The sequence below is a fragment of the Phyllostomus discolor genome, chromosome 12 (assembly GCF_004126475.2).
Source record: "Phyllostomus discolor isolate MPI-MPIP mPhyDis1 chromosome 12, mPhyDis1.pri.v3, whole genome shotgun sequence".
NCBI classification, from domain to species: domain Eukaryota; kingdom Metazoa; phylum Chordata; class Mammalia; order Chiroptera; family Phyllostomidae; genus Phyllostomus; species Phyllostomus discolor.
Window position 1 is genome coordinate 42,681,423 of NC_040914.2, and position 23,946 is coordinate 42,705,368.

General features: G+C 61.6%; 1 protein-coding gene across 2 annotated transcripts in view; it reads right to left on the reverse strand.

Annotated features, from left to right (window-relative positions):
• Positions 1–12,274: 12,274 nt before the first annotated feature.
• Positions 12,275–23,946, reverse strand: part of ALPK3 (alpha kinase 3) — a 35,824-nt gene continuing 24,152 nt past the window's right edge. For both annotated transcript variants that reach the window (XM_036012318.1, XM_036012317.1), the window contains 9 exons: positions 20,805–22,809; positions 19,969–20,116; positions 19,470–19,597; positions 19,305–19,340; positions 16,757–17,037; positions 16,219–16,307; positions 15,271–15,491; positions 14,428–14,476; positions 12,275–13,873 (listed from right to left, as the gene is read on the reverse strand). In XM_036012318.1, coding sequence (XP_035868211.1) covers positions 13,528–13,873; positions 14,428–14,476; positions 15,271–15,491; positions 16,219–16,307; positions 16,757–17,037; positions 19,305–19,340; positions 19,470–19,597; positions 19,969–20,116; positions 20,805–22,809 — 3,303 coding nt within the window. In that variant the 3' untranslated portion in view covers positions 12,275–13,527. The remainder of the gene's footprint in view (positions 13,874–14,427; positions 14,477–15,270; positions 15,492–16,218; positions 16,308–16,756; positions 17,038–19,304; positions 19,341–19,469; positions 19,598–19,968; positions 20,117–20,804; positions 22,810–23,946) is intronic.

A 23,946-nucleotide genomic window follows, 5' to 3' on the forward strand; every position in this document is an offset into this window, starting at 1 on the left:
TGTCCAGAACAGAAAGTGACTGGTGCGGGGGGTGGGTGCTGCCGCGTCTGAAAAACTTTCTGTCCCCCATTCCGGTGACCCACACAGCACACAGGCTTTGCTAAAACATCGAGACGTCATGGACAGACACAAAACACAGGACGTTACAAACCCCTGGAATCTGAACTTGCTGGCGACGACCGCCACGGAGTTTGCGGTGTTTCTGTCCAGACGTTTTTTTTTTTTTTTTTCTTTTTTCTTTCCTTAAGTGAATACTGTTTAATGCTGTTCATTTTACAGAAGGGGCTCGGATTGCACCAGCTTTTTCATAATTGGCTTCCTTGGGCAGGGATCCGCACCTTGCCACCCTCACTCCGCGGAGGGGCAGAGGGAGACGGAAACCGTGTGTGTGTGTGTGTGTGTGTGTGTGTGTGTGTGTGTGTGTGTTTAGATATGCTTGCCTTCCAATCCAAACAAAAGAGCACTTAGCAGGATTTATAACGAAGAGGCTGCCCCGCCTGCCCCAGTGGTGTTCCCGTCTTCCCAGGGCCACCAGCAGCTGTTTTTGGTTTTAGTGCTTTGGGGCCCCCTCCTGTTTCAGGGGAGCTCTTAGGCAGAGAGCGGGCAAGAACTTCTCCTCCTTGCTCGGCTTTGACAGAGTAAAGAGTGTGTGGTCACAAGCGGTGAGCAGAACACCCGGGGCTGTAACAGGCTGCCGCTGCCGGAAGGACTGCTGGACAATGGCCGCCCTTCCCCCCCTTCTCCTCACGGCCTCGCCCGCACCCCTTGCCTGGCTCCTCCTGGGTCAGGTCTCTGGCATCACGCTGACTTGTGTGTCCGAGCACTGGCTGAAAAGAGAGCCTCCTCCCTGGTCAAGTTCTATGAACATGACCTCGTCGTTCTTTCCAGGACCCCAAAGGGCCAACCCCACTGCCGTGCACTGCCTGGCACAACTCTCAGCTGGGGTCCAACCTCGGCGAGTCTTGGGGTCCCCGAAGGAGGGGCGGCCCGGCGAAGGAGACAGGCGCCAAGCGGGGTGCCGGAGCACAGCTGGGCTCTCTGGGCCTGGCTGACGCTCCGAGAAGAATCAATCTTTATTTTTATAGGGGAGGTTATACAGCACTCAGCGGAGCAGGTGCACGGTGTGATTATTAAAACAGGAACGGTTACCATAGAAATACCTTTGAAAAGTGCAGAAGGTTTTACAGATCAATCATGTTAAACAAAGGTTATTTTGACCGAGAGGGTTATCAATCGGCTAGCCAACGAAGCTGTACAGGCACAAACTTTCAGGTGCCAATTAATAACTAAGTGTCTACTAAGGTTCTATAGGTCTAAATTAAAAGGGTGTAAGGGGTGATTTAAAAGTCCTTTGAAGTTAGATTGTCTAAGTTAGATAAACGGTCTTTTGCCTAGGTCTATTGACTTATACATCTCGGGAGACCATGTTTTATATTCGTTTCCATGTATTGAGATTATTATATTTAATTAAAACTCCTTCCTTTTTTCCCACCTGCTCCCATCAATAAACACTCCTGTCTAGGTATGGGAGGGGTAGTGGCTCTAATAAATCTTGAGCTTTTAAGTGCTGACTCCTTAAGCATTCCTAGCAACAGCTTCCTCCAGTGTTCTGGCAGCTGGTCTGCCCCTAGTTTAATTTTGCCCTTAACTTCCCAGGCGGGGGAAGTAGGCAGCATTACGGTTGTTAGGGATTTCTGTTCTGTGGTCAATAAGTCATTTCGTGCAGAATGAGAGGCATCGTGCAGATTTTTTGTTATAAAGCACAGGCGTCCAAAAACCCCACCCCCTGTTGCTGGCAGGGACAGGCACACGGGAGGAGACAGACAGGAGACCCGGCCACAGTCACCTCTGCTGTGTGGACGCGTCTCATCTGTCCCGACTGTGTCAAGGGTCGGCCGTGGGTCAGCTCCCGACAACCGTGCAAGAGCTCTTTACCTGATACCGTCCACCTCTTGGTGGAGGGCCCCCTCTGTTCACAGAGAACAGATGGGCACGCGTGGCCATTACCCAAAACGAATCAGAAGAAGGGGTCTGGGGCTCACCTCTCCCAGCCAATGAGAAAGGGCAAGTCACGTGAGGACCCCCGGCCCAACAGCCGGGAGGGCCCGAGGCCGCCAGGCAGGGCGGTTCCCCCCAGCGGGTAGGCGAGCCCCGTTTCCCAGTATCCAACCGGTCGCTACTTTGGGAAGAATGTTTGCCTTGTGATTCTACCTCCTAGCCTCTTGCCTCGCCGTCTCGTCTTAGCTTTTTATGTCACAAGAGGTTGTGATTCCCCTTTTCCGCTGGAGCCAGGGTAAGACGTTGTTCTATAAACCAAAGTCGTTCTTAATTCACGTCATCCCGTTGGGCTCGAAGAGACCGTTCGTGGCTTTCAGACCAAAAGCTCGGTCCTCCCTCGGAGGCGCACGGTTTTCCTGCAGCCTCGGGCGAGGGCTCTGGGACGATTCGTCTGGATTTCCACAGCCTCGTCGGCCCGGAGCCTGGCACCGAGTCACCACTGACGAGCTGGTTATTTATATATAGGCAGAAATAATTCTTTGAGCACGGGCTTGGAACCAAAGTGTCCCAGGTTCGATTCCCAGCCAGGATACATGCTTGGGTTGCAGGCCAGAACCCCCAGCAACCGCACATTGATGTTTCTCTCTCTCTCTCTCTCTCTCTCTCTCTATCTCCCTCCCTTCCCTCTCTAAAAATAAGTAAATAAAATCTTTAAAAAAAAAAACAATTCTTTGACGGTTCCGCCTTCTCTCTCTGTCGGAGAAGCGGTCTGGCGTGGCCCCCGCTGTGTCCCTGCGGAAGGTGCTCACGCGTGGGGAGCCACAAATTAAACACGACTGTTAGAACAGAAACAGACGCCTCTGAGTGCCACATCTCGACGCTGAGACTGTCGGGGCCTATCTCGCCCCGCTCTGCGCGGCTGGAACTCCACTGATAGTGCTGCACCGGCGACTGGGAGGCCCCAGCTCCTCGCCGACCCTCCTCGGACAGGCGCCAACTGCTCTTCCTGCGCGGACCTGCCGACATACCCCGTGCCTCGTGCTGAAACCCTCCTTCCCGCTCCCCTGTGCCCACAGGAGCAAGCTCCACTTTTCCAAAGGTCGTGTCCAGTCCCCTCCGGTTCCGTGACCGTGGCAGTTTGTGGAGAACCAGGCGCCACGCGGGAGGCCAGCACCGCTGGCCAGCTGTGGGGTGGGAGGCGGCGCTGCTCCAGGGGTGGGGGAGAGAGACGCTTGCCGGCCGCCTCAACTTGAGTGAGGGGAGGAACACCGGCGGCTCCCAAGGTGGAGAAGAGCGGTGTGTGGGGGCCCCCGAGACGGGTGCTGTGGTCCCAGGAGACAGGGACAGCGACAGCACCGCTGAGAGCTTGGTGTGCGCCAGGCTGTGCCGAGAGCTTCGCCTGCAGTATCCCGAATAACCCTCGTAAGCGCCCCCTGAGGTAGGGACCGGTCACCACGTCCCCCCACCTGCCCCCGCGGGGGTGTGTCCTGGGGGCCAGCATGGTAAAGGGAGCACCACGGAGAAGCGGACCCGGCCGAGGGGGAGCACGGGCCGCTGTGCTGCATGTTCCTCCCCGGGAGATCTGAGCTGACATGGGAGCCGTCCCCTGTCCACCTCATGGGCCCACTTCCCCGGCAGCTTGGCAAGGACGGACGGACTCCGGGCCCACACTTAGACGGGATGGCTGTGAGTTGTATTCTCCTGTCAGGCTCCCTGACATCAAAAACGGCCTCTGCCCGTTTCAGGGGAGGGGGAGCGAGGACTCTGGGTCCGTCCACGGCCTGTTCCAGTGAGACGCCGCACGGGCGGGAGGGGTGGGGCGTGGGACCAAAGAGGTTTAGTGTGAGACCAGGGTGTTTCGTCTGATTGGAAATGCCAGCCAGGGCTGCAGCGGCAGCTGGGGGAGTCAGGCCTTTTGTCTGGAACAGCTGTGGGGGGGGGGGAACCGGAGCAGCAAGGCCAATGGCCTGCCCCAGGTCACTCGGTCCTGGCCACCCCTCGGGGGCAAGGCACCCCCTCGGCCAGCCCCACCTCGGGTGCCACTGCCCTGCCCCAGCCCACCCCTCCCGTCCAGGCCCAGCCACCTCCAGAGCTGCCACCACCCTCTGCACACCGAACCCCAGGCTGCCCGCCCCCTCAGGCTGTTGCCACGAGGATGAAGGACGCCAAGAAATCCTCTGTCCTGTGGTTTGGCGTGGACAGTGGGGGAACTCCGGTAAAACTCGTATCATGAACCTACTGCTGTCCTAGCAGAGGAGGAACAGGAAGTTGAGAGCGTGGAAAGCATCCAGAAACGTCTGACTTCTGATGCAGGGTACGGACCCACCGGCATTCGGGGGGTGGGGGTGGGGGGACGCCTTGACCTGAGGATTCAACACTTTCTGGCTGGACAGGGAAGCTGCACGTGGTCAGATTTCCAAACCAGGGCCTGCCTACTTTTATCCAAATGGGCTAAAAAACAGGAAAAAAAAATCTCAACATTATACATGGTGTTCTGTGCTGTAGGAGGTGATGTTTACAAATCTGAGAAAAACACTTCCGCAGAACTGGCAACCTCCTCGTGCACAGATGGGTGACCTGGACTGCCCTGCAGAGGGCTGGCTGCGTGCAGCTTCTGTCCACGTCAGCGGACCGGCAGAGGGCTGTGGTCTTGCTGAGGCCTCAGAACCTGAGCGACACCAAAAGGTGCCTTTCGACCTGGGCGACGACCCCCACCCACTGCCGGTCGTGGACCCCGGCTCGGGAGTCAGTATGTCAGCCGTCCGTTCCAGACACGACTACGAACACGGGGCCGGGCCCAGCCTTGGAGCGGAGCCCACCTTTCTGGGCTCGTGCGGTGCCGTGACCGGCCGTGACAGTGTTGAAGGGGCCCTCGGAATGGCACCCCCAGGTGACGGCACCCCTGCTGGCAAGCCGAACGTCTGTGCTATTCGTGAGGACAGCGTGAGAGACTCGGTCTGCCGGGTTGGGCCGTGGCGTCGCGTTCCGGCAAGGGGACGCAGAAGCAGAAGCGGGAATCGGTTCGTGACGGAGACCCGGCAGGAGCGCCCGCAGCCGCCGTCAGCAGTGACGTGGGTCCCACAGCAGAGACGCGTGTCATCCGAGAGCGAACGGACAGAGCCGCCGCCTTTGCCGGACCCTTCCTCAGAGTCCATCCTCCCTCGATGGGACCCTCGGCCTGTGCGCCAGGTCCCTGGGCAGAAGGTCGGCCGAAAGCATTGTTCCTCCGGCACGAGGGACGCTTTGGAGCGGCTGGTGCACCTCCCGGGCTGCCAGACTCCAGCTAAAGCATCCGGTTTCCCTCTGCTGGGACATGTCGTCCGAGGGGAACTGACACACGGGGGGGGGGGGGGCCCGCAGCTGCATCGCCTGTCCTGGGAAAGCCACGGGCACAGGGCGGCCCCGCTTCTGCCGAGTTTTAAACGTCGAAACGTGTCGCCGTGTTCACAGGCGAAGTGTTTCTAATTGAAAGGCTTCCCCTTCTGTATGTGGCCAGTGTTGAATCCTTCATTGTCATACAGCCTCTTATTATTGAGGTTTCTCACAAAGAAGAAAAGGAAGAAAAAAAAAAAGGAAAAACGGAAAGGGAAGGGAAGGGGAGGAGAGGGGAGGGAAGAAGGGGGGGAGGGGAGGGAAGAGAAGGGGAGGGGGGGGGAGGGGAGGGGAGGGAAGAAGGGGAGGGGAGGACAGAAGGGGAGGGGAGGGGGGGGGAGGGCGGTCTGACCCACAAGCACATGGCCTTCCCGGGCCTGGACGCACTACTGAAACTACTGAAAACCAGCAGCCAGAAGAGCTGACCAGCCCATCACCTCAGCCCAGGAACCCACACAGTCCTGTCCTGCTGGGACTCCACCCCCCGGGTGTGTGCTGCCAGGGTCATCCTCGTGTGTGCACTGGCCCCTGCCGCTCAGGGTCTGGTGGCTGCTCCCCATCGAAGCCCTTTGCAAATAACAGGAAAGAGCCGTCTCTGAACCACATCAGCTCTGAGGTGCGAGGACAGTGCCTCACGGGTTCCAGGACCTTTGGGTGTCAGCAGGTGCCCCCCCACCCAGAGCTGGCTCCAGCCATCCGACCACAGCCTCCTGACTGACAGACACCCCCAGCTGGCCGAGTTCCCTCAGTCTTAGCAGCTCATCGATGGGGCTCAAATGTGCCTGGTGGGATACACGCCGATCTCCGACAGGCATTTACTGCAGCCAAAGGAGCCGGGTCTCTCTGCAGGCCGGTTCGAAGTAAAACCCCAACGAGTGGGCGGCAACGGAAATGCAGAGGAAGCTCACCACTGGGCCGTCTCGTCTCGGGGAGGCCGGGGCTGGCGAAGCCAGAGGCCGTCCCATCCCCCAACAGCCACCCTAACGACTACACACACGCTGTTCTTGCTCCTCATTTCCAGGTAGCGACCTCTACAAACAGATGAACGAAAGACAGATGGACAGATGAATGGGTGGGTGGGTGGACGGATGAATGGGCGGACAGACACGCAGACAGATGACAAGAAATGTAAGTATAGATGCGATTTTTTTTATTTTCAACTCTAGACACTATCTGCGGACTCTTCTGCACACGACGGAGATGTGGCCGTCTGGTGTGTGACGACACGGCCGTCACTTCGGCTCCTCCACGCAGGACGTTGCACTCGGGGTCCATTATCGCTCCTGCGTGGGTTGGCAGGACCGAGAGAGGGGAGCCTGGGTTCCGGGGACCTCCGGAGCGGCCGCGCCCACCCGAGGTGGCTCCCGCCCAGCTCCCCCACTGCCTACGACTTCTTCCCGAGGACCGAGTAACTTGCTCTCGGTCTAGACCACAGCCCTCGGTTTTCTCTCGGGGGCTGCTCTGCGACCTCCAGTTGCAGCGGATGCTAACAGAGGCACCGCTGCTTGCAGGACTCAGGGCAGAAGTCCCCCCACGGCTCGGCCTGTCCCTCTCTGGACCTCCTGCCACGGCACCACAGTGCTCTGGCTCACCACACACACTCCACACGGGCCGCCTTTGCCCCCGTCCTGGACCCTGGCTCGGAGCCTCGCAGGACTGTCTGCTCTGCCTAGGACTCTGTTCCCCTGCCTCTGACCGGCATCTTCCAGGGCCTCAGCTCAGGCGTCACACCCGTGGGTCAGCCCCTAAGCCCCCGCCCCGCCCCCAGCCTGATTTAGGTCCCACGCCCTGCTGGGGTTCTCTCCCATTCTTCTGCCTTGTAGCACTCACTACTGTGTTTGCCATGACACACTAATTAGCGTGTTTGTTCATGTCTGTCTCCCCCACTGGACTAAGCGCCACGAGGGCGGAGCGTGTGTATCTGTTTGGTTCACTGTCATGTGCCCAGGACTTGTAATTACCGCCTACGACAGGCGATCTGCAACTGCCAGGGAAAGGGTTTTCTAAAACACGAGGCACCTCCGTTCAGGCAGGTTAAGCAGCCACTCAAGTGCACGTGGCCCGGAACGCTCGGTTTGCACTGGGCTTCGTCGGGCTGGTTCTAAGCTCACCCAACAACTTTCTCATAACTAGGCCTCCCTCGAACCTTTTCCTTTCAGGAGGAGAAGGGACGGCTCTTCACTTGCTAGGTGAACGCTAGTGTCCGGTTTCGCAGGTGGCTCAATTTCTCACTAAAGACTAGCAAGGTGGTGGGACTTGGTGTACAGATTCCATTTTCTCGTTAAGTTTAGTGAATGGGTGGGCCCGCCTCCCCGACTTCGGTCAGCTCAGGGGTGTCCACAGCACCGAGTGACAAAGCTGAGGCCCGGGCCCTGCCCCACACGACACCACCGATCGGCCAGGACCCAGAGTCCACGTGCGACACAGCCCAGGGGGTGAGAGGCAGAACCGCGGCAGGACACAGAGGAGTTACACTCAGAAGAAACTGCATGAAGTAGACTCGTTGTTAGAAGACACAGGGAAAACCTACGGAAACCCTTTTAAGGCTATTTGGGCCCGAGTAGCAGAACAGAATTCTGGTGCAGGTTGTATTTGTTCACAGGCTGGTTCACCAGAGGTTTTGCGTTCGGAGTGGAAGCTCAAATAGCCAGATACGTTTCTTTTTTATTTTAAATATATTTTATTGATTATGCTATTACAGTTGTCCCATTTCCCCCCCTTTATTTCCCTCCGCCCTGCACAACCCCTCCCACCCACATTCCCCGCCTTTCAATTCAGGTCCATGGGTTGTACATGTAAGTTCTTTGGCTTCTGTGTTTCGTACACTATTCTTAACCTCCTCCTATTTTTTAATATAGTTTATTGATTATGCTCCCCCCTTTAGTTCATGTCCATGTGTCATAAATTCTTTAGCTTCCACATTTCCTGTACTATTCTTGCCCTCCCCCTATTTTCAACCTACCATCTATGCTACTTATTCCCTGTAGCTTTTCCCCTCTCTCCCCCTCCCACTCCCCTGTTGCTAACCCTCCATGTGACCTCCATTTCTGTGGTTCTGTTCCTGTTCCAGTTGTTTGCTTAGTTTGCTTGTGGTTTTGTTTTAGGCGTGGTTGTTAATAACTGTGAGTTTGCTCTCATTTTACTATACATGTTTTTTATCTTCTTTTCTTAGATAAGTCCCTTTAACATTTAGTAAAATAAGGGTTTGGTGATGATGAACTCCTTTAACTTGACCTTATCTGAGAAGCACATTATCTGCCCTTCCATTCTAAATGAAAGCTTTGCTGGATAGAGCAATCTGGGATGTAGGTCCTTGCCTTTCATGACTTGGAATACTTCTTTCCAGCCCCTTCTTGCCTGTAAGGTCTCTTTTGAGAAATCAGCTGACAGTCTGATGGGAACTCCTTTGTAGGTGACTGTCTCCTTCTCTCTTGCTGCTTCCAGGATTCTCTCCTTCATTTTTACCTTGGCTAATGTAATTATGATGTGTCCTGGTGTGATCCTCCTTGGGTCCAACTTCTTTGGGACTCTCTGAGCTTCCTGGACTTCCTGGAAGTCTATTTCCTTTGCCAGAATGGGGAAGTTCTCCTTTATTATTTGTTCAAATAAGTTTTCCACTTGTTGCTCTTCCTCTTCTCCTTCAGGCACCCCTATAATTTGGATGTTGGATCATTCAAAGGTGTCCTGGAGGTTCCTAAGCCTCTCCTCATTTTTTTGAATTCTTATTTCTCCATTCTTTTTCGTTTTTTTTTTCTTCCTTCTGATCCACTCCATTGATGTGAGACCCAGCTTTCATTCCATCACTATTGGTTCCCTGTGCATTTTTCTTCATTTCATTTATTGTAGCCTTCATTTTTTTATCTGATTTGTGACCATATTCAACCAATTCTGTGAGTATCCTGATCACCAGTGTTTTGAACTGTGCATCTGATAGGATGGCTATCTCTGGGTCATTTAAGTACTGATTCTGGAGCTTTCAATTCTGTTTGAACCACCTTTTTTTCCCCTTTGATCTGGTCGGCCTGTTACGTATGAGGGGCGGAGCCTTAGGCGTTCATCAGGGCAGGGCACCACAGTCGCTGGGTTGTGATGTTGTATGTGGGGGTGGGGGTCCGAGAGGGAACAATGGCGCTTGCTCTGCTCTCCGTTGGACCCCAGTCCCTTCCTCTGCTTCCCCCGAGCACACTGGGCCCCTCTGGTGCCAATTCCCATGTGGGTGGGCTTGTGCACCCTGTGGGACCCTCCAAGGACCTCTCTCGTGAGGCTGGGAGTCTCTCCCTGCGCCTCAACTCCCACAGGTGTTCTCAATAAGTGCCCCAAGGCTCTATTTCCCAGCGCTGGGATCCTGGGTTGCATGCAGTGCCTTGCTTCACAATCGCCGCCTCGCTGGGTCTGCCAGCTGTTGCTTGTGTGCTCAGGGTCCACCCGCTGCGGTCTTGTGCACCCCGGATGCCTCACGTGCCCAGTCCCAACGCTCTCTGCTCTCCACACCTCGACCTGCGCCCAGCTGCCCGACTCCGCCCCTCCTACTGGTCTGGATGAACGGGTCTATTTTCACTTCTTTGGTTGTCTGACTTCCATACAGTTCAATTTTCTGTCCGTTCTGGTTGTTATTCTGTTTCTAAGTTGTTGCTGTCCCTGTCTTGGTTGTGCAAGGAGGCACAGTGTGTCTACCTACGCCTCCATCTTGGCCAGAAGTCCAAATTATAGCATTTTGTATCCCTTACCACAATAGCCCAATTCTGGTTAAAAAAAAAAAAAAAGCCAACCAGGGGTTTCTTGCCCCAAGCCATTCACTGAGCGACCTAGAAAGGCTGCCGCTCTGGGTTGGGCCTAGAGCAAATGCAGGCCGTCTAGCTGGGAAAGCTGTCAGCAGAGATGGCTCTGCCACTGGGCCACAGGGCCTGGCAGGGTCCCCGGCGCATGAGGCCTCTGTCCGCCTGAGGTGCACCGGGGGCCACTCAGGGCCTGTGGCAGAGCTGAGCGATGTGAGGCTTGTGGCAAGTACTGACTGGAAACGGGAACCCAGGGCTTGGAACCATATGACTCTCTGGCCAGAATCTATTATCCTTTTGAGTTGTGGCCCTCCGGCTGGCCCCCGGGCTCTGGGAGAGACCACCTGTTGTGCTGCGGCCGCACCGCCTCTTGCGCGCCGGGTCCTCTGGTCTGCAGCCACAGGGAGGCGCGACGGCAGCCCCTGTCATCAGGTGGGCACTCTGAGAGGGGGCTCTGAAGGCCAGGAAAGCCGAGCACCTGGGCTGCCCGCTCCCTCCCCCACGAGGCCCCTCCTGCCGAGCCCCCCCCGAACCTACAGCCACGGCTGTAAGGGGGCAGGAGTTTGTTTCGACCACCCTGGGCCCTTCTGGACCTGGAGGTGCCTTCCTCCCCCATCACGCCTGACCCACCACCGGTATCCACAGGACGGCGCAACGCTGTGAACGTCACCGAAGAGCGCACTTTACAGCACAGGTGAACCAACCCGTCACCCGTCTTGTCAGGACCCCCACGGTGCAGGAGCCGTGAGCCTGACTGTGAGAAGCAACCGTTTGTCAGAAACCCGGCTGTGGCCCCGGCGGGGACACGACCCCTTGTGAGGCGGTCCCGGCGCACAGGACGTAGCATCCGCTCTGAACTGGCCAGCGACTTGTGGTGCTGTCTCCCCCACGGGCAGGGAAGCAGAGTGGAGAGGGGTCTGCTACCGCCGCTGCCTCTCAGCGCTCTCCTGGACCGAGCCTCGGGACCAGGCTGGGAGAGAGGTCCCGGCACCCCGGCCAAGGCTCCCTCAGAAAGTTAAGTGACAATTCCAGGCGACTGGCAGCTGAGGCGCCTGGCCCCTGGGCCCTGCAGACAGGCCAAGCCCCTCACCGTGAACACTGGGTCTCATGGCCCGGTGTGGAAGCGGATGGAAGTGTTAGCCATGCTCACTGTCTTGCTAGGTTATATAATTTTGGTTGAAAATGGTTAATTTTTACCAGCTAATCCACAGGTTTCAAGATTTCGAAATGGGGTTGTGATAAAAGAGGATGGAGAAACTTAATGGAAAGGATCTCTTCTGAGACCACATCTTACATCTTTGACCCCCAACAGCTGTCCGTTGCAAAGCAGGCAGGTGCTCACCGCACATCTGCCGGGTGAATGGACGGAAGGACAGACAGGAGAATGGATGGATGAACAGACGAATGAATGGACAGGTGTATGGACGGATAGGTGGACTGATGGATGGATGGGTGGGTGGACGGATAGATGGACTGATGATGGACAGATGGACAGGTGAAAGGATGTGTGGATGGACGGGTGGAAAGCGTCCCGGCTCCAATCACTGAGGCAACCTGCACAGGCAGGCTGGGAGAGTGGGGCACAAGAGGGCAAGAGGACAAAGTGGGGGGAAGCCACGAGAGAATGTCAACAGGGTGGGGCAAATACCAGGCAGGGAAAAGCCTGGGCCGTGGTGGGGTAGGTCAGGGGCTGGGAGGGCACGGGGGCTGAGAAGCCTCTCCGCTGTGGGGGAGGTGGAGTGGTCAGTGAGTGGCTGGGAGGTAGACGCTGGCTGTCCCCTGGGCTGAGCTGGCTGCTGTGGAAAAAGCCAAAGACACTGGCGTTTCCCCGGAGCCCACGGCTCAGCTTTAGCCTGGGCTCCTTCTCTGTGCTCCTCCCCCAAAGGAAGAAGCAATGCCGACCTGGCCCCGAGTCCCCAGTCCCCCTGCTGAGGCCACAGCCATCAGCCCAGCCGCACAAGCAGCTGGGCTGTCTAGCTGTGGCCATGGAAGGCTCAGACTGAATGTCAGTGCAGAGCAAAACACGGGTTCATTTTTCCAGGCGCCCAGTGGCTGCAGGTTGCCTCGGAAATCCCGCCCGGGGAGAGGGGACCCAGAGTCCGCACACCTACAACCACACCGGACGAGGGTGAGCAAGGGACACAGTTGCTGCCTTTATTGAATTCCAAGGGGAGTGGGCTACTTCCAGACCCCTGCCCACACCCAGGGCCTGCAGGAGGGGCTCCCAGGAAGGGCACAGGGTCCTGGGCCAAGTACAGCAATTCCTTGGGAGCTCACGCACTAGGTCCTGGAGCTGGAGATTCAGGATCCAGAGTTAATGCTTTGGGACAGGGGCCCTGGGTCCCAGGCACAGAGACAGCCCTCCACCGCAGTGGGCAGCTGGCTGGCACCCTCCCCAAACCCCCAGCCGTCCACCGCAGCCAGGAGATGTGAGCTCCACACGAGCCACCTCTGTCAGCACGGAGCACCCAGGCCCTCCAAGTCCACACTCTCCCTCTGGCCCCGGCTGCTGACCACCCCGTGCCACTTCTCCCCTCACGGGAGGGGGGCGTGGACAAGCAGGGAGGAGTGGACTGAGGTGGACTAGAGGCCGGAGGGTCTGCTCTTCACCTGGGTCCTGGGGGGCAGGGTGGGGGGCCGGGCTAGGAAAGCCATCAGACACAGGGACGAGCAGAGTCATGAAAGGCAGGCAGCAGGCTGCAACTGGGTTCCAAGCTAGAGGTGGGGGAGGGGTGCAAGACAGCATGAGCAGCAGGCAAGTGAGTGCCTGGGAGACGAGGGAAGGAGAAGCAAGAACACGTGTCACCAAAGACCACCGCACAAGGACAGAACAGGCGCCAGGTGGGGCTCGGGGGCAGGGTCGCTGCAGGCTAAGCTGGGATGGAGGAGGCCAAGCTGCCTGAGGGAGAAGACGCCCTGAGAGTCACGCAGCAGAGGGAGCCCCGAACCCTGAGGTCAGGGAGAGGTCGGGGTGGAGCAAAGGCAGGGGTGAGTGCTGGCCTGCACGCCCCAGGGGACGCCGTTCACAGCAGGGTCTGGCTGGGGCCAGGGGTTGGGTGCAAACTCATGCAGAGGACGTGGGGAGCCTCCAGCAGTGGCCAGTGTAAACTTCAAGGAGGGCCTCAGCCCCCGGGGCACTGGGAGCGGGGCCTGGGAGCCCCGGGTGACATGGCACCAGAGGAGGCCACTGGGCTGTGTGCCACGCACCGGAGCCGGAGCCGCCTGGGGAGGAGCTGACTGGGGAGAGGCCGTGCCGGGAGGCCCCGGAGCCGCCGGCTTGGCGTGCCTTCCTGGCCGGTCCACGCTGGGAAGGTCTCCGTCAGGTCGAGCTGCTTCCTTGTGGGTCTGCGGCCGGGTGAAGGCCCCCAGCCTCTCGCAGGGGCTACCGCGTGCCCTGGGCCTGCGAGCTCCCCTCTCGGCTGGGGGGCTCTCCCAGTACCTGGGTGGTGACTGCCCCTGCAGCCTGAGGAGCGGCCTTGGAGCTCGGGGCGCTCCTCCGGGTGCCCTGAGGGCTGGGTGGGCCTTTCTTCTGGGGCTGAGGGCTCAGCTGCGAGCCCTTCCTCCCAGCAGATGGACTCTTGGAGCCTTTGGCCTTGGCTTGGGAGTGGGCGGCCTCGGGGCCCTTGAGCGGTTTCAGCCCCAGCATCTCACAGAAGGGGCTGCACTGGTGGGAGGCGGCGAACTGGTCCAGCAGGGCGGGGAAACAGCTCTCCTTGAGGCCTTGGTATCTGCAGCCAAACAGGGGCAGCTGAGTGGGAGTCCGGCCCAAACTGAGGGTCCTGGGGGGGCCGGCTTTGGGACGGCCGTGGCAGGGCGTCGTGGCCACCCATGGCACAGACTGTCCCACCTGGGAGCGCTGGGGCGCCTTCCCGGTGCCGCCTGAGGCGGCGGGATCTGAAGCCTCAGTTCCACACTGAGGCCTCATCACGCCCTGGCGCAGGGAATTCGTCGTGTGGGGCACTGATCGGCGTGAGGACAACCTGCCTCTCTAACGTGAATGAGAGCAGACCCCGGGGCGCCGCTCTGCTCAGGGCGCCCACGCTCGTCTGCACGGTGAGTGGGAGGGGGAGGGGCAGGCACAGCCAGGGGAGGAGGAGCGGCAGGTGGCCCTGTGTGCGGGCATCAACGGCTGCCGGCCCAGGTGCGGGGCAGGGTGCAGCCCCTCGGGGGCGCCTGGGACCACCTGGGCCCGGCACCTCAAGGACGAAGAGCCGGGCGAGCGTGGACACGTCAGGCTGGAGGAAGATGCGCAGAAGGCGCTCCGCCCTCCCGAAGCACTCACCCCCGCAGCCTGGTGGCGATCTGCACATCGGTCACCTTCCAGTCGACCCCTGAAAGGACAGAGGGTTAGGAGCCAAGTCGGTGCAGCCGGGGCTGGCTCTAGGGCCCCTGTGTCTCCAGGACGGTTTCCCCTGGGACGGAAAATCTCCAGGCGTCAGGGCGCAGGGGGTCGTCGCCACCGGCCTGTGTGGCAGGCGCCGTGGGCACTTCTGTATTAACAGGCGCGGCAACGGTCCCGCTTTCACAGGTGAGGGGCTGGGCTCGGAGCTCAGCGACACGAGCAAAGTCACGTTCACTCATTCACTCAGTAATGGCCACTACGAGTCCAAGCAGAAGTTCAATTTTTCCTACTCCTAAATGCCAAACTCCTCCGGCCGTGCAACCCTGCCCCTACTGGGTCAGACCGGGTCACCAGCTGGGCTGGCCTCTGGGTCTGAGCTAAAGCTTTCTCCTTCCTCTGAACAGATGAGTCTGTTTGGGGAAGAGGGAGGAGGGGAAGAGGGAAGGAAATCGGGGCGGACCAGCAGAGATGTGACCCCGGGTGAGACTGGCTTCTGCGTGCGCACGGGGAGCAGGCGCTGCGAGAAGCCGCGTGCAGCCTGGCGCGTGGGCCTGCCTGCGTGCCCGCGGTTCTGACTAGAGCCGCAGGAGGCCCCGGTGTGCGTTGGGGCTGCACGCACAGGGCTACCCGCCTGTCCGCTCCACTGCACAAGGGTGTCGTGAACAGGCGGGGCGAGGGGTCACAAAAGCGGGCTGTAGACCAGCGCACAAGCCCTGTCCTCTGCCCCGCGCCTGTCCTCACACGAGTGAGTGCGTGCACACACGCACACGCGCACCCTCCTACCTGCCAGGTCCGTGACCAGGAAGCTGCCGTTCGTCCACAGGTACAGCCAGTGCTGGAAGGCCTGGCACTTCTGCACGGCCTCCGAGCTGCCGGGCGCCGGCGCCGCGGCGGAGCCCCAGTCCCGGGAGCAGTAGGGCTGCAGGGGCTTGCCCAGGTCCTCCTCCAGCGTGGCGTACGGGACCGCGTTCGCCGGCCGGTAGATCAGGTACAGCGGGATGATCCTGAACACAGTGCCGCCCGCAGTGAGCAGGGCGCAGGGCGGCAGAGAGCCCCCCGCCATCTCAACTCGACGGTCTCGGATGCAGGAGGAGGGCCCTCCCGAGAAAGAACCCCCAGTCCCGGGGCCGAGGGACAGCAAGGGCGGGGAGCTCGGGAGAGGAAACGGAGGCCGCCGGCTTCAGAGTCCTGTCCGTGCTGCGGTCGGGGCAGACCCGGACCACGCTCTGCCCCAGGAGGACTCGGAGCCTGGGGGAGGGGCAGAAAGGAACCCTCCAGAGAGGGCTCAGCCAGGCTGTGGCTCAGTGCCAGCCAGACCCCAGCCCTCGAGAGCAGGCGCTCTGGGGTCACAGTGGAAACAGCCCCCACTGAGCGCCGACCGCTGCAGACCCCACACTGACAGCTGCTGCCACCATGGAGGGGGGGGTCCCAAGCGGTGAGCCGCGGGGCTGGGCCCAGCCCACCGCCTCCAGAGGGCCCGGGACCTGCTGGCCCGCACTCTGCCAGGAGCAGACACTGGGTTGGGGGGGGCCTGGGGTGGGCGAGGGGAGGCCGAAGGCCAGGGCAGAGGCCTTCCTGAAGCGGGCAGGGAATCCTGCGTCCTCACTTTTGGGTTTTGTAGGACCACCAAGCTGAGCACAGGTCAGCTGTGGGCCCTTCTGCAGGTGGCCATGACTCAGGCCGCCCCTGGGGGCCTCGGAACCCTGGCTTGCCCCCGCCCTACGCACTTACTCGGGCACCTCCCCAAAGCCGGGCACCGCCCGGGCTTCGGCCGCGAAGATCCTGCAGTACTCCCGGCTCATGTTCTGGATCTTGCAGCCCTGTGTTGGGCGACAGGGGACCCAGCCCGGTCATCGAGAGCGCCCGCCGTCCTCTCCCCGGCCCAGCTCGGAGAGACGGGCCCGTGCCAGAGGCCCGCAGGGAACCCTGGGGTGCGTGCCGGGTCCGGGGCCATGCTGCGGACAGCAGGGGAGCCGTCGACGGGCGGGCGCAGCTCGCCCACACGCACCCCCTCGCCCCGACCGGAGGCCTCTGTGCCAGACGCGTGCGAGGGCGGCGGGAAGAGTCTCTGCCGCACAGCTGCGGTTTGGGAGCCAAGGGCCCCGAGGTGCCACCTGGGCCACGCCCTGGACGCCCCTCAAGGACCACCAGGACCCTCCACAAGGTCGAGGCTGACGGCTTCTGCCCCCGTCCCGGCTTCCCCACGGACCCGGCTGGGAGGGGAGGAGGTGGGACACTGCGAGGCCGGGGATGGGAGTGGGCACGGCACCTGGATGGTGACGTCGTAGTTCCTGCCCAGCAGGGCCGTCTCGCTGCTAGGCCCAAACACCAGCAGGCTGGACACCTTGATGACGCACGTGCGGCCCGACTCGAAGATGGGCTCCAGCCCGTAGATGACCTTGGCCTGGGAGGCCTTCCGAAGGCCGTGCCCGTGTCCTCCTCCCCGTAGCTCCTCGCTCACCAGGCGCCCGAAGAGCTTGTCGCCCCAGCAGCCAGAGTCAGCCAGACCCTTGGCGAACACCATGGGGGTCATCTCGATCTCTTCTCCGACTGGAGAGAAACGGACGGGACACACGTGGGGAACAGAGGCTCCGCCCCCTGGCGGGGCGTGCAGGGCAGGAGGGGTGGGGCAGCCTCCCCCGCCGCCCAGTGTGCTCTGTCTGTGCACTGCTGCTCCCTGGGCCACGCCGGGGGCCCCCAGCACCGACGGTGTGGGCCCCCGAGGGCAGGCGCTGCATCTGACGCACGCCCCTGTCGTGTGGCAGTGCTCGGGAGTGCCCCCCGCAGAGACGGGGCGTGGCCAGTGCCTGCGGAGGGCAGCAGGGCTTCTGTGGGAGGGGCAGCCAGCGCGGAACACCAGGATGACTTTGTTTGGGAGTCTGGTGTTTTGACCACACGAGTAAATGACTCCACCTCGACTGACACGTCTGATTCGCACAGAAAGTGCGCAGGGCCAGGCCCGCGGCAGGGAGCCCCCGGGCTCCGACTGTGACCGAGAAACGCTGCTTCCCACCACGAGGAGCCGGCACTCCCCGAAGAAACGGCCGGGGGAACGGACCTGGGACGTCTGGTCAGATCAGAAGGGAAAGAAGCTACTGACACTGAGTGGAGGTTTGTCACCGGGACACAGGAGCCAACCCCCCGATGGGGCTCCCACCGGCGGAGATCAGATGACGTCACCAGTGGAAAAAAGTGTGTCTGCAATGTACGGAACATGTCAACCGTATCAGAAACCCCTATGATCACAGATGTAATCGACCCCCTGCCCCTGCAGAAAACCCAAACCTTTGCAGGGCGCTAGGGCACCAACTCAGAGTAACCAACAACCACTGCTCCTCTGCAGAAGGGAGTCAGCGAATGAATGAAGAAAAAAGGATACAATTCAAATAGTCCATGTTGCAAACACTAATGAATGAGTGGATTTAGACAATAATCAGTGACAGTTAAAACCCCTAGTAACAACACGGGTGTATCAGATACAGTTGTTGTTTTTTACTTTTAGAAGGGATGGATCAGGCAAAAAACACCTGGAGGGACCCAGTGACGATCTCGACGTCACTAAAGGTGACACAGTCAGATGTCAGGTGACTCCGGAGAGGGCAGAAAGCAAGCACACTGCACACGTGCGGGGGCCTGGCCAGGAGTGTGCGCCGGAACCCGACCGAGCCTCGCGGTCTGGATGCCCGTGCAGGGGACACCCGCGGTGGAGGGGCACGCCGGATGGTCACGCAGTCAACACAGCCTGGAACGCAAGAAATCCTGCACGGCGAGCGACGGTGACAGGGCAACCGCACGGAGGGAAGACAGACGAGGGCGGGAAGACCCATGTGCCGGGGAGACGCGGGCAGCTCGGCAGCCCGCGGCAGTGAGTGGGTCTGACCCAAGCACAGCAGAGCTTACGAGACGGCCCGGGAGATCGGGCCGGACGCCCAGTGGTGTCGGAGAATCACCACAGCACGCCTCAGAGACGCTGTGGGCGCGGCTCCGGGCCGCCACAGCAGAGTGAGCCCCGCAGAAAGGGGGGCCCGACCCTTTGGCTGGTGGAGGCTCCTGCCTTCAAGTTGTAAAAAAGGCAACATCTTTGAAGTGCCGTACAGGAAGGAACGCCTGTACTGAGCCTCTAGGTACGAGGTTAGATCCTACGCTGATGGAATCTGACTTGACAACTCAGCAGAGCGCACCGGTTACATGACGAGTGACTAAGTGAGTGTGTGCAGGGCGGAGCTGGTGTGTCAGGGGGCCAGTGGGACCCTAGGGGCCCTTCCACCACCGGCCGCCTTCACAGCCCGAATCCTGAGCACGTCTCTGGCAGGAGCGACACAGACTCTTCCTCGGGGGTCTGGGCCCTGAAAACGCGCATCACTGACGGGGTGCGTCACCGCCCCCAGGGAGCCCACTGGAATGCACTTTCTCTAGGTCCTCCCCCAGAGATGGCGGGGAGGGAGATCGGCAGTGGGGCCTCAGAAACCACACTGTCAGCGGGCTCCCCGTGGGGACCTAGCACGCAGGACACCGCGAGACACGCTGGGAGGGAGCTGGCGGGGGAAGGTGGCTCCTGCAGGCCCGTCCTGCCCTTGGTCAAGCGCTCGGACACGGGCGAAGGGCACAGGGCTGACGGACTCCTTGGGGAATGGCCCCCTTAGCCACCTCTTGCCGCACCACCCCCTGGCACTGCGTCCCGAACCCGGAGGCAAAGGCAGCTGCCTGGGGAGGTGCGCGTGGCGTTTGGAACAGACCCCGAGCCCTTGGAGAAGGCCCCTCAGCAGACGGCTGGGCAGGGATGGAGGCCACCCACCCCTCGCCCAAGGTCTCCGTACCTTCACCTTCTTCTCTGGACACGAACCCTGACAGCACTGTGTGGAGGAGAAAGAGAGCGCGCTGCCTCAGCCGCCCGCCCAGAGCCGCGGAACGCCCTCCACGCAGACGGCCCCGCCCTCCCCCGGAGCGGGCGGGCACGGGCGGGCACGGGCGGGCGCGCTCACCCTCGGGGCTCAGGCAGAAGTCCGTGGAGGCCGCGCCGTGCTCGTTCCGGATGGTGCAGCGGTACACGCCGCAGTCCACGGGGGACGCCTGCACGATGGCCAGGGCCGCCGGCCCCTCGTCCCCTGCGCTGCAGAGAGGGGAGACCCTTCCTGTGAGGGCCGTCACCCCGGCGCAGCCGGGGCTGCCACAAGGGCTCGAGGCTCCTCAGGGCCGGCTCGCAGAGGCCGCCGGGAGCCCTGGGGCGGGCGGCGGGGCCGAGCGCTGGTGCCGGACGACACGGGTCCGGCTCGCGGTCCTGACACTCGCCTGTGACTCCGGGCCAGGGCCGTGACACCTGGGGCCTCGGTCTCCTCCCCTCTACCGAGAAGCGCTAGCGCCTGTCTCAGGGGCGCTGTGGGGGTGACACGCGCGACAGGCCCGAGGTGCTGGGACAGCGCTGCCGTCACGACTGCTGCAGCGAGGCGCCGGGTCAGGGGAGGCGGCCTTCTGGCAGCTTACCTCCGGGCCTCCTCGCCCACGGGGCGCTGGTCCTTGGCCCACGTCAGGACCGAGTCGCTGAGGATGTTGAAGAACTGGCACCAGAGCTTCAGGCTGCCCGAGGCGTCCGGAAACTGCTCCACGCGGATCTTGCGAATCACCTGTGGGGCTGGGAGCGGGGCCGGGTGAGGGGACCGGGTCCCTGTGCTCCATCCGGGCCCTCTCCAGCCCGGCCCATGCTTCCCTGGCTGTCCCCGGGGGAACTGGCTGAGGGACAAGGGACTCACGTCTCCACACAAATCCACTCCTCCTGGCCCTCCGCTGCGCCCCATCTGCATCTCTGGGGCGTCTGCCCTGACCCCAAGCACACATCCCAGCCAGGAAGAACCCGCCGCCGCGCCCCCTCCCAGGCCAGGGAAGCCTTGCAGCTGAGGACACAGACAGCGGCCAGGAGAGGGACTCCTGCCCCTGGCAGGCCAGGCCCCACTGCAGGAGCCTGCGTTGGAGCCCTGTCCCCACCACTCTGCCTGTGGGGCGCGTCTGCAAAGACAGGCTCGTGGTGGTGACGACGACAAAGGTGGCAGGCAGTAGCTGCTGAAGCCAATCCGGGTGCTGAGCCCCTGCTCCATTCTATCTGACTGGGCCCTCTCGCAGGGGTGCGGAGTCGGCACCGTTACCAACTCCGAGAGAGGCGGGCCCTCCTGACTCCCGGGCGTCGGGGTCGTGACAGGAGAGCAGCTTCACGAGGCTCTCGGCAAACCCCGAGCGGCCCGTGCCGTGCCAGCCGACCACAGCAGGAACGTCCTCTGCGTGCGGCCCCCTCGGGGAAGCCGCGCCCCGCCCTCACCGCCGCTCACCTTTCAGCAGGTCTTTGGCTTTCTTCGACTTGTCCTCGGCCTCCTGCTTGCCTGTGTCCAGGGCCGGCTCCGCGTCCGGCCCGCTGGCCTTGGGGCTGGAGCCTGGGTCTCCGGCGGCCAGCTCCTCCTCCGCCCGAGGCACCTCCAGCAGGCCTGCCTTTCGCCCCTGGGTCGGAGAGCGCCGCTCCCGCCCCGGAGTGCCGGGGGACCCAGGCGAGAGGCCCTTCCTGGGTCCCCGAGGAGAAACCGTGGGGCTCTCCCTCTCTTCCGGCGTGGTGGCCTCCCCGTCCCCCGCTGCTCTGACCTTGGGGAGGAACCTCTTCCTCCGGGCACCCAGAGCCAGCTCCTCGGGGGTCGCTGCGGGGAGCCCTGGTGGCGTCTCCTGTGGGAGCCCCTCCTCCTGGAGGGGTCCCTGAGCTCTGCTCTCTGGGGACGGAGGTCCCTGGCCAGAGGCTGCCTGCCCACCCGCCTCTCCCAGCAGGCCCCCCACGCTGCCCTCCCGGGAGGTTCCCAGGAGGCCAGGCCCCTCGAGGGGAACCTCTCCCTCACCCTTCCTGGATGCTTCTGAGGTCAGCCCAGGGCCCGCCTCCTCACCCACCACTATGGTGGGGACGCTGAGGGGGCTGGGGCTGTGGCTGCGAGCGGCAGCCAGGGCCTGCTGGCCGGCCGCCACCTCCCGGTCCAGGAGGCCCGTGATGCGGCGGGTGGTGCAGGGGCTGAGCAGCAGGTTCTGCGCGCTCTGCAGCAGGTGGTCGTTCTCCACGTGCTCCAGGATGCGCCTCGACGTCCGAGGACTCAGGCCGGCCACGCCCACCGTGGGGGCCAGCGCGGGCGAGGGTTCCGGACCCCTGGGCGCTGCTCCCCCCTGGGGCTCCGTGCCCCCTCCGCCCACCCCTGTGCTGGACAGCTTCAGCAGCAGCAGCAGGTAGTTCTTCAGGGAATCGATGAGGCCAGGGTCACAGCTCCGGGGGCCTGAGGGCGTCCCCTCCTCATCTGGCATCTTGGCGCAGGCCCCCTCATTGCCGGCTGCTGTGGGTTCCAGTGGGTGGCTCCGGGCGGGGGTCTCTGGCCCCGGGTGCAGTGCAGGAGCAGAGCTCAGCAAGGCCGGGTCCCCAGAGGGCAAGAAGGCGGCTGCCCCTGGGCGCTGGGAATCAGGGGTGCTGGGCAGCCCCCGATGTGGGCTATCCGACAGGCCAGTCCCAGGAGAAGGCAGAGTGGGCACCTCCGGGCTCAGGCCAGCGGGAGGACAGGCGCCCAGCCCCACAGACAGCACCTCCCCGGGCCGCTCCTGCGCAGGACCCTGGGACAGGCTCACCGCTGGCGTGTCCTTGACCGGGCCTGACCGCTCTGGCACCCAACCTCTCCCTCCTCCTGTCTGCTCCAAGCTGCCCTCAGGGAGCAACTGTGCGGGCAGCGTGGGGCCCCCCCGCAGGGGACGCAGCAGAGTTTGCTGTTGGTTACCAGAGGCTGTGACTGCTGCCGCCTCGGACCTGAGCGTGCAACTGGGTTTCCCCAGGCCAGAGGGCCCTTCCGGGGTCTGCGGGCTGAGGCCGCTGCCCTCTGCCGGCGTCCCCCGGTCTTCCTGCATCCTTCCATTTCCCTGGGTCTTCTCACCCGCCTGCGTCTTCCCGTCTTCCGGAGTCCTTTCCACCCGCCTCTCTGACCCTCCCCGTGCTACCACTCCCTCCCGGGAACTCCCGCCTGACTCTCCTCCCTTCCTGTTCTGCGCCGTAGGGTCCATCCGCGTCTTCCCGCCCGCCTGTGTCCTCGCGGCCGTCCGTGTTCCGTCTCCCGGCGCCCTCTCGTCCACCTGCATCTTCCCGTCCGCCTCTGTGTCCTTCTTGCCTCCGTGCCTCCCGTCAGCACACGTGCTGCTCTCCTGGGGTTCTGTGTCCATGGGCTCAGCGACGCCCTGACTTCTGGGGGTGCTGCTGCCAGCAGAGGCCACCTCGGCACTGCCACTGGCCAGTACGACAGGAGCCATGGTCACCTGGGACTCCGGGACCTGGGAACAAAGGTGAGAAGTTAACTCCTGGGCCTCGGCATCCGCCTGCAGTCCAGCATCCCAGCCTCCCCGGACCCCATCCGGAGCAGCCTGGGCGGGGGTCCTGCCCCCTGGCACCCAGGGCTGGCAGAGGTGCGGGAGGCAAAGGACGTATGACAAGGTGCCAAAGCTGCCCACCCCAGCCCTCAACCCCAGAATCTAGGCCAGGGAGCACCTAGCACCCAGGTCGAGTCCCGGCCCATCTCCCCTCTCTCTGAAGAAGCCCCGCCCACGTGTCATCCCGTCTCCCCACACCCCGGCCATGCGAGGGCAGTGTCGTCTCCCCAGGGCTCCCGAGCAAGCGATCTGCCCCTCTTGTGGCACCCACTGCCCTGGAGAGAACCACGGGTGAAGCGAGGACGGAGGGAGATATACGACCTCACCCCTTATGACAATACGGGACAGGTATGTGAACACTTCCGTCTCAGCGACAGCAGCACTGATGCTCTGACTGTCTGTCAGCGGACAGTCAGTGGCGGAGTTTACTTGAGAAGCCGGGCGTGTCTAGCTCCAAATCCCAGGCTCTTTGCTGTGATGCTGTGATGCCGCCCACTTACATTATAATTAGAGGACTTACTATCTAAACATAGTGGCACAAGACAGTCATTTGTCTCTCTCCTCCTAAATGGGATCAAAACCGACAAAGTAAACAAGAAAAAAGCAAACTCCACTCCTACTGAAACCAGCGGCAAATACAACCCACAGCCTCGAAAAGTGGGTCAGGGCTGTTGGGGGCGGACACATGCAGCCCCAGGGGCGGAGCGGGGACACAAGCCATGCTGGGACCCAGACGGTGACCCTCCTCCGCCGGTCTCAGGACATGCCGGCGAGACGGCTGCTGCACAGAAAGGACCCAGCCGGGGCTCGCAGGCCCCAGCACCCCACCGAGGGAGGCTGCAGGACCCCGGAGGGCTGGGCGGGAGTCGAGCAGAAGACAGAGAAGGCAGGTGCTCGTTCGTGAAGCATTAAAAGACACTGATGAACAGGCAATTTAGCATCGCACAAAGTTTAAATTATAAATTGCTGTACACAGATACTTCTAAGTATCAAAAGAACCACACACAAAACCAAAGCGAACAGATTATATAATAATGACTT